The 10,456-nt window shown below is 47.8% G+C and overlaps 1 protein-coding gene across 1 annotated transcript in view; it reads left to right on the top strand.

Moving 5' to 3' along the window:
- The first annotated feature begins 1,013 nt into the window (after positions 1–1,013).
- LOC120918959 (myosin-1B-like) overlaps positions 1,014–10,456 on the top strand; it is a 62,180-nt gene continuing 52,737 nt past the window's right edge. The window contains exons 1-3 of the mRNA XM_040330876.1: positions 1,014–1,220; positions 1,483–1,626; positions 3,741–3,897. Coding sequence (XP_040186810.1) covers positions 1,023–1,220; positions 1,483–1,626; positions 3,741–3,897 — 499 coding nt within the window. The 5' untranslated portion in view covers positions 1,014–1,022. The remainder of the gene's footprint in view (positions 1,221–1,482; positions 1,627–3,740; positions 3,898–10,456) is intronic.

Here is a 10,456-nt window from a genome sequence, read left to right as displayed (position 1 = left end):
TATATATATATATACTGTACACACGCACATTCAAGTTTGATTCTTTGGGGTGCACACCCTAATGCAATAGGCTGCGCACACCTATGATGCAGCCTCACAAGTGCCATGAATGCAGCCACACCATTGCCATGAATGCAGCCTCACCATTGAGATTTATGTAGCCTCATCATTGACATGAATGCAGCCTCTGAATACAGCCCATCTGCAGCCATTAAATTGCCCAACATTGCAGCCTGTTCAGTGCCCATCTGCAGCCTCACCTTTCCCATCATTGCAGCCTCGCCAGTGTTTGATTATCCCCGCTGTCTCCGAGAGAAGAGGAGGAGCGAGCGCCGCTGAATTACATAGAGCCGCGATCTCCTGTGTACCCCTGGCGATCCGTCACTCACAGCCACACCTCCTGGCCCTGCTCATATGATAGACAGAACAGTGGCCCAATGCGGGGCCAGGAGGTGTGATGGAGCGCCGGGTACACAGCTCATGTTGTGGGCGTATCCATCATATGTGTGGGCGTATCCATCATATGTGTGGGCGTATCCATCATATGTGTGGGCGTATCCATCATATGTGTGGGCGTATCCATCATACGTGTGGGCGTATACATCATATGTGTGGGCGTATCCATCATATGTGTGGGCGTATCCATCATATGTGTGGGCGTATCCATCATATGTGTGGGCATGTGAAGCCCAGTTCCTTTTTCTTCCTGGTTTTCAGGGAGAGGTGCATGCTGGGAGATTTTCAGGCCCAGTAATGCCCAGAGAAATGAGTGTCACCATTTCCCAGGAGGCAATGGGGTCTTAGGACAGGAAGTTGAACCACCTAGCACCAGGAACTAGGCAGAGTAAACAAAATCTGCCTAGTAACAGCCAGATAGAAGTGAGTAAAAAAATTAAAATAAATAATAATATTTTTTTTTTACATTAAAGGCAAGCTGTTAGTAGAAAGTTCATTTTTAGGGCGGAACCCCGCTTTAAGCTTAGTAAAGTGAATCTTTCTCATCTTGCAGGTAAATTGCAGCCATGAGTTCCGATATGACCGCGTTTGGGGAGGCCGCGCAGTATTTGCGCAAATCTGAGAAGGAGCGGCTTGAGGCCCAGAATCAGCCCTTCGATGCCAAGACCTCCGTGTACGTGGCGGACAATAAAGATCTTTATGTGAAGGGCGTCATACAGAGCAAAGATGGAAAAGGTGTCACCGTGCAAGCCGAAGGGGGAAGCGTAAGTAATGAGCGCCGTACATAATTCCACATTTACTATTACAATGAAATATTTCATATTTATACTTTGTTTTCTGTGATTATTGAAACAATACGTTACGCCGCCGTAAAGGTACATGAATCTGGCCCAATGAGTTCACTGAAAGACCCGACCTAAATCTAGATATGAAGATATCACCGTTCTTCGATTACCCAAACTGATCAGTTTTCCATATCTGCAGCTTTACTGACTACAATGTAACCAATCTGCTTTTGATTGTTAGGTTGTCACCGTGAAGGAAGACGATGTGTATCCGAGGAACCCACCGAAGTTCGATAAGCTGGAAGACATGGCCCTTCTCACTTATCTCAACGAGCCGTCCGTCCTCTTCAACCTGAAGGAACGATACGCGGCCTGGATGATCTACGTAAGTCATTCCTCCTTTGAGGACTGGATCTCATACAGTCATTTTCTATGACCCAACAGTCCTCCATGTTGGGCTCTGATTATCTTTGCCAACTTGCCGGCTCTGTACAGTTGTGGCTTTTTCCATCATTTACTCTGCCGTGTTCTGTACCCGATCACCCAGGTGAAAAACCAGACAGAAAATATGGCAGATAATGGCACAGATTCATCCTCTGTCATGCCAATTAATGTACCCTAAAGGGTGCTGAAGGTACGCTAAAGTGGCCTCTCTTGGTCAATAACATTGAAGGTGTATTAGCAATGCCTTGTAAAGTACTAAAGCCCTGTTTTTTTTTATAAACAAAGACATAGGGCTAGATTAACATAGCCCGCCCTAACTTTGCGGCGGCGTAGCGTATCGTGTTTACACTACGCCGCCGTAAGTTAGCGAGGCAAGTACATGATTCACATAGTACTTGCCTGCTAAGTTACGGCGGCGTAGCCTAAAGCGGGCGGGCGTAAGGGCGCCTAATTCAAAATAGGCTGAGGGGGCGTGTTTAATGTTAATGTTGTTTGACCTGACGTGATTGACGTTTTTTTGTGCCGTCCGCCTACATATCCCAGTGTGCATTGCAGCAACGTACGCCGCACGGGCCTACTGGTTTCGACGTGGACGTAAATGACGTAAATCCCTATTCACGGAGGACTTACGCAAACGACGTAAAATTTTCGAATTTCGACGCGGGAACGGCGGCCATAATTAACATTACTATTCCAGCTATTTGATGGAATATCTTTTAGGCCTGATAATGCGTTACGTAAACGGCGTATCTGTACTGCGTCGGCCCGGGCGTACGTTCGCGAATAGGCGTATCTAGTGATTTACATATTCTACGCCGACCGCAATAGAAGCGCCACCTAGCGGCCAGCCTAAAGATTGCAATCTAAGATAGGACCCCGCAAGCCGTCGTATCTTAGATAGATTTAAGTGTATCTCTGTTTGAGAATACACTTAAACATAGGTCGGCGCAGATTCTGAGTTAGGTCGGCGTATCTACTGATACGCCGGCCTAACTCTATGTGAATCTAGCCCATAATTCATAATTTATTATCATATCAAATTAATCCATTTGCTTCCATTCCGCAAATATAGGAGCAGAAGGATGTTCTGCCGTCTGTATGCAGAACAAGTCCACTGCCCAAGCCCTTCGGACAGAAACCAACGGAAAAGTCAGATGGAAGTCCGATCGTGCGTGCGAGGCTTTAGAAACCTCAGAATCGACGCGTTGTATCATTCACTTCCCCTCCATACTGCCACTATTTCACTTGTCAGTTGGTGGAAGTGGGATAAGTTTTCTGATTCGTTGTAGAGATCTATAGGTAGATTCAGGTAGAGTTAGGCCGACTTATCAGTAGATAAGTCGACCTAACTCAGAATCTATGCCGACTTATGTTTAAGCGTATGCTCAAACAGAGATACGCTTAAACATATCTAAGATAAGACGGCTTGCGCCGTCCTATCTTAGATTGCAATATTTCGGATGGCCGCTAGGTGGCGCTTCCATTGCGGTCGGCGTAGAATATGTAAATGAGTTGATACGCCGATTCACGAACGTACGCCCGGCCGCCGCAGTACATTTACGCCGTTTCCGTAAGGCCTTAGCAGGCCTAAAGTTATTCCATCTATTAGGTGGAATAACAATGTTAAAGTATGGCCGCCGTTCCCGCCGCGAGATTCAAATTTTTTATGTCGTTTGCGTAAGTCGTCCGCGAATCGGGATTTACGTTGTTTACATCCACGTCGAAATCAATAGGCCCGTCCGGCATACTTAACCGCAATGCACACTGGGAAATGTAGGCGCCCGGCGCATGCGCATTAAAAAAAAACTTAAAAAACGTGAGGTCAAGCCTCATTGCCATAAAACACGCCCCCCTCCAACACATTTGAATTCGGCGCCCTTACGCCCGCCCGCTTTAGGCTACGCCGCCGTATATTAGCAGGCAAGTACATTGAGAATCATGTACTTGCCTAGCTAACTTACGGCGGCGTAGCCTAAACACGCTAAGCTACGCCGCCGTAACTTTAGGCTTCTCTACCTGAATCTAAAGTCCATGTTGTCCAACTTGCTGTTTCAGACTTATTCCGGTCTGTTCTGTGTCACCGTGAACCCCTACAAGTGGCTTCCCGTGTACAACCCCGAAGTGGTTAACGCCTACCGCGGCAAGAAGCGCATGGAGGCTCCGCCCCACATCTTCTCCATCTCCGACAATGCCTATCAGTTCATGCTGACTGGTGAGACCATCAATCGTCATTCATCTGTTGAAATAAAGTTGGGTTTTTGGGCATTGCATGGTGTGTCCCCTTCAAAAAAATGGCGGGGATGGGAGGGATATCTGTAGAGACGTCACCAAGTGTTTGACCTGCTCAACTGTCTGCAGAGAAAGAAGACAATCCCCTCTACCAGTTCTCTGTGGAACAAACACATTCCCCAGCATTCTACCGAGAACACTTCGCTTTCCTTTGTCCAGGCTGAGGTCTCCTCTTACTAAACTGAATCATTTTTACATGTTATTTTGGGCAGCGCGTAACAGGGTGTTAGGCATGCAGTTCTCACCTTTCATCACTAGATGCCTCTGCCTGTCCATAGTTCTTTAAATGTACTAATAGATAGAAGATTGACAGTGTGTGTGTATGGCCTGGTCTGGCCAATCCAATGAACGAAAAGACAAACCTAGTGCTCATAGGCACAGCATAACCCCTCAGGATTTTTAGGACAGAGCAGGTGAGTATTTAAAAAGTATTGATTATTAGAAACATTTGATAATCTATACAGTAGAATTTTTTTTAATGCAGTACAAAAATACAGCCATGAATATAAATGCCCTCTGGTGTGAAGGGCTATTGCACGTAGCTGTAGGAGATGACGCCCAGGGCCATCTCAATAGCATCATGGGCCCCTGGGCAAAGTAATTCTCTGGGGCCCCTACAATGGAGACAGTGCAGGTAAACAGACCAGATATCCCCCCAGCACTCTGACCTCTCTACACCCCAGATATCTCCCCAGCACTCAGACCCCTCTACACCTCAAATATCCCCCCCCCAGCACTCTGACCCCTCTACACCCCAGATATCCCCCCCAGCACTCTGACCCCTCTACACCCCAGATACCCCCCCAGCACTCTGACCCCTCTACACCCCAGATATCCCCCCAGCACTCTGACCCCTCTACACCCCAGATATCCCCCCAGCACTCTGACCCCTCTACACCCCAGATATCCCCCCAGCACTCTGACCCCTCTACACCCCAGATATCCCCCCAGCACTCTGACCCCTCTACACCCCAGATATCCCCCCAGCACTCTGACCTCTCTACACCCCAAATATCCCCCCAGCACTCTGACCCTCTACACCCCAGATATCCCCCCAGCACTCTGACCCCTCTACACCCCAGATATCCCCCCGGCACTCTGACCCCTCTACATCCCAGATATCCCCCCAGCACTCTGACCCCTCTACACCCCAGATATCCCCCCAGCACTCTGACCCCTCTACACCACAGATATCCCCCCAGCACTCTGACCCCTCTACACCCCACATATCCCCCCCAGCACTCTGACCCCTCTACATCCCAGATATCCCCCCAGCACTCTGACCCCTCTACATCCCAGATATCCCCCCAGCACTCTGACCCCTCTACACCCCAGATATCCCCCCAGCACTCTGACCCCTCTACATCCCACATATCCCCCCAGCACTCTGACCCCTCTACATCTCAGATATCCCCCCAACACTCTGACCCCTCTACACCCCACATATCCCCCCAGCACTCTGACCCCTCTACACCCCAGATATCCCCCCAGCACTCTGACCCCTCTACACCCCAGATATCCCCCCAGCACTCTGACCCCTCTACACCCTAGATATCCCCCCAACACTCTGACCCCTCTACACCCCACATATCCCCCCAGCACTCTGACCCCTCTACACCCCAGATATCCCCCCAGCACTCTGACCCCTCTACACCCCAGATATCCCCCCAACACTCTGACCCCTCTACACCCCACATATCCCCCCAGCACTTTGACCCCTCTACACCCCAGATATCCCCCCAGCACTCTGACCCCTCTACACCCCACATATCCCCCCAGCACTCTGATCCCTCCCCTTGGGGAAAGGGCAGGGGGCCCTCCATGCAGCTGGGGCCCCTGGGCAGTGCCCAGGTGTGCCCTCTCATTAAGACAGCCCTGATGACGCCTGACATGTTTCAGACCCCCAGGTCCTTCTTCATAGGCTAAATGCCATCTAAAGCATACATACGTCTATAAAGTGAACATATTTAATCATTAGTACAATTTTAACATTGATCAACCCCACGACGTAATGCGGAGGACGTGACGTGAGTGAGGTGGGAGGTGCCGGACGGCTCCATGGCGGCAGGAGATACACGCCGCTCCAAGTCTCCGTCAGCACCGCTCGTGGCCCCGCAGTCTACAGCGTGAGAGGCCGGGACCTGCGAGGAGCGAGCGGGTGCCCCATCCCTGCCCGAGCGCAGACATACTCAGGGGATCTTTACCTGAGAGGCGCCGGTGAACGGGCTCCAGCTGGACACGCTGCGCCGGAGGACTGAAGCCACCGTATGCTTAGCACTGGGGGTCAGCAGCCTGAGAGGAAATATGCAGTGCTGGGTCTGCAGAAGCTCATCAGAGAGACGCCACCGGGCAGCGTCCCAGGAGGAAAACCAAAGGGACTGGTGAGGCGCTCCGTAGAGCCGAGTCTGAGCGGGTCCCCCCCCCCCGTGATCCCCCCCCCTCCCGTTTTGCTATGACACTGCTCTTATGAAGTTCTGATATCTTTACACAATAAGGCACTCTTTTGTGTAAAGATGGTAAAGAACTATCTTTTTTACTGGCTATGAAGTCTCTGTTTGCGGCATATGAAGGGAATATGAATATAAAACGTTATTGAAAACATATCTTAATTCATAATTCGCACCGGGACAAGGTGAAGTTATTGAAGGAAAATTTGAGGGGAATGATAGCCGGTTTATTTGAGCCCCCCACCTGTTGAAATATCTCTACACTGCTTGATTAGCCTGGGATTTATCTATGAATTTGGCTCCTGTTGTTGCTGCCTTTACTGCCATTATTGCCTCTACTGAACTGCTCTGTCCGGCCCCGGCTGGTTTGTGGTGTTAATGAAGCGGTCAAAAATATATTAATTTATCAGGACTGTCATCGGTACAAAACGCATATGTGAATGCGTGAAGCTGGTAAAATCCCAGTTTTGATGATTGAGGAATAGGGGAAAAAGTGTTTACCTTGTTCGCTGGAACAATTAGGACGTTTTGGGCTGATGAAACACAAGAGATAATTCAGCAAAAATACTGAAAGTTCTCACCTTATAAGAAGGAAAGCTGGTAGCCCAAGTAACTCTGCTTACAGCAGCAAACGTCTTCTCTTGTGTCGATCAGCCCCTTACCTTTTTTCTTTAGTTCGGGGCTCTCGTCTGCCCGTGGCCCTCTCTTTAATAAAATATTCTTTCAGGGCATAAGAAGTAGTTAAGGGAGGATAGAAGTATCCATCGGTGAAGAAAAATTTGGAACCGATAAGGGCGCTAATTACATAAAAACAAAATAAAAAAAAAAAAAAAAACATTTTCAAACTGGGGAAGAGAATTCGACCCCTCAATAAAATGAATAGATCAACGAGGGGTGGCACTACAAAACCAACTAAGAATAATTCGGGGAACAGCTCCATACAGCAATACATGACGCAGGAAGGGAGCCTTAAAAGCCCAGGACTCGTAAAAAAAACTGATAAGAAGAAAACTGAAAAAAAAAAAGGGGTAGGAACAGGCAGTGAGGAGAGCTCTAGAGGTGAAACGACATTAGAAGGTGAGCAAGAGCAAGAGCAAAATAATGCAGAGGAATTAACCCAAGATACACAGCCCCCCACAAAGGCAGAGATGAACGCAATGCTGTTGAGGATGGAAAATGTCATGGAAAATATCATAAGGACAGAAATTAACAAGGTAAGAATAGACCTTGGAGGGCTTCGTGAAAGAGTGGAAGAGACGGAAAAGAGAATAGAGGAGCAGGATCAGGAAATAAACTCCCTGAAAAAGCAAGTAAAGGCTCTGACTGAAAATCAGAGATTGGTGGCATATAGGATTGAGGACCAGGAGAATCGCAATAGGCGACAGAACCTTAGAATCAGAGGGTTGACAGAACAAAAGGATGAAGACCTTAGAAGCATCATGAACACAATTTTTAACCCTCTGCTAGAGAGATCGGTAGAATCTAAGCCCCTTAAGATTGAGAGAGTGCACCGAGTGGGGAACCCCCAACAGATGGAAAGATACGGCCCAAGGGATGTGGTCGTGAGGTTCAGGAATTACATCGATAAAGCAGAAATATGGAGCAGGCTTAGGGGAAAACCCCCCCTGAGATTTAGAGACACTGACTTACAAATATTTTCCGATCTGGCAAAAGAAACACTGGCAAGGAGGAGATGCTTGAAACCCCTCTTGGAGCTGATGCGGTCACAAAATATTAAGTACCAATGGGGATTCCCGGCGTGCCTCATAGGTATAAAGGGGGGCAAAACAGCACGACTTAGGTACCCGGAGGAACTGAACGTATTCTGCCTTAAAATGGAATTAACAATTCCTGAACTCCCTGATTGGGTGGAATAGATGGGCTCTACTAGCATGGAACTTTGAGAGGCGGGACGGTGAGGGGGGGGAGGGGGTGGGGAGGGAGTGGGGAGCCAAGGGAGAGCCCCGAACACCACCACGAAAGAGGAGCCAAGGATGAAGGCGAGGAGTCTTCTACCAGCGGCTCCCAGGCCAAGAGTGGGCCAGGGAGGGGGAGGGAGGGAGGGGGGGTTGGGGAGGGGGGGAAGGGGGGGAGGGAAATGGGAGGTGGGGGAAGGGGGGGTAACGGGAGGGGGACCATCTGCACGACTCCACAGGAATTCTTCCCAAACGCAAAAAAAAAAAAAAAAAAAAAAGAGAGATAAATGGCAGATATTAAGTTCTTATCATATAATGTAAAAGGATTAAACTCCCATATTAAGAGATATAAAATTCTTGCCGAACTTACGCAGTATAAAGTAGACATAGTCTACCTACAAGAGACCCATATTACCTTAGAGTCTAATATCAAGCTATATTCATCTGATTATCCCGTCTGGTATTATGGAGACACAGTCTCATCGAGATCTCGGGGGGTCGCCATAGGATTTGCAAGAGGAGTTAGATACACAGTGGTGGACAGATTGAACGATCCGGAAGGGAGGTTCTTGTTCTTGAAAATAAAACTAGGAGAGGAGGACTACACTCTGGCAAATGTATACGCACCCAATGTGAACTCGGCTAAATATATTAGTAAAATACTCAGAAAATTAAAAGATTTTGAAAAGGGACATGTGGTGTTAATGGGGGACTTTAACTTTTGCATGTGCCCGAGCCTCGACAGTACGTCCCATGCTCAGGGGAATAACGGTGAGCACCTTAAGCTACTGAAAAAACAAATGATACAAAACCAAATGGTGGATGTCTGGCGAATCCTCAACCCCAAGACAAGAGACTATACGTTTTTTTCCCCTGTGCATGGGACGTACTCGAGGATCGACTACATCCTCGTAGATCATAGACTTTTGGAGAGGGTGGTCGAAGCAAGTTGTGAGATCATAACGCTATCAGACCACGCCCCTATAACCATGAAAATAAGTACATCCATACAAAAATGCATACCTCCTGAATGGAGATTGGATGAAGGTCTGTTGAGGGACGAGGATGTGGTCGAGAGAGTACAGAAAGAACTGGAATGGTATTTCCAGGAGAATGACAAGGAGGGAATCACAGGAGCAACCCTGTGGGACGCCCATAAAGCGTATATAAGAGGGATTTTTATTGCTGAGGGGGCAAAGAAAAATAAAACAAGAATGAGTAAACTAAAAACATTAAAAGAGGAGATATATAGGCTGGAACAGGAACATAAATTACAGGGCCATAAGAGGGAAACACTCCGTAAGTTAACTATAACAAGGGATGAATACAAAGCCCTTGCCGGGCAAGAAACCAAGAATTTCATAGACAGGGTAGAGAGAGAAAGATACGTCTGGGGAAATAAACCTAGTAAAAATTTGGCCAGAATGGTAAGAAAAAAGAAAACCAGGAATTTTATCGAAAAAATTAGGAATGGGAATGGGGACTTAGTGTATGCGACAAACAAAATAGCAGAATCCTTTAGAAGCTATTATGAAAAACTATACGACGTCCAACAGAAGATCAGGGACCCAGCCGAAAAAAAGGATAAGATCAGGGAAGTATTACAGCAAACCAATCTACCGAAGATAGAAGAGCATGAGATAGAAAGAATGGAGGAAAGTATAACCGAGCAGGAAATAAGGGAGGTCTTAAGGAATGCTCCCAATGGGAAAAGTCCTGGACCAGACGGCTTCACGTCTGCCTACATACAAAGGTTTAGTACCATCTTAGTCCCTAGACTATGTCAATATTTCAATGGGTTGGGGCTAGACTATGAGATGAGTAGAGAGGCATTAACAGCTACGATCACTGTCATTAAAAAAGAGGGAAAGGACAATACGAATTGTTCAGGGTTCCGACCTATTTCACTCCTGAATGCAGATACCAAACTGTATGCAAAAATTCTGGCCGAACGAATGAAGGGGGTAATGACAGCCATTGTCCACCCGGACCAGGTTGGTTTCATACCTGGTAGGGAGGGAAAGGACAATGGAGTTAGGGCACTTCTTCTCATGGAGCAGATCAAAGAAAGAGGGACCCCCGGTCTACTCCTGTCAGTAGACGCCGAGAAAGCGTTTGA

This window comes from Rana temporaria, chromosome 12 (genome assembly GCF_905171775.1).
Source record: "Rana temporaria chromosome 12, aRanTem1.1, whole genome shotgun sequence".
NCBI classification, from domain to species: Eukaryota; Metazoa; Chordata; class Amphibia; order Anura; family Ranidae; genus Rana; species Rana temporaria.
This window is presented reverse-complemented; position numbering and strand designations above follow the sequence as displayed.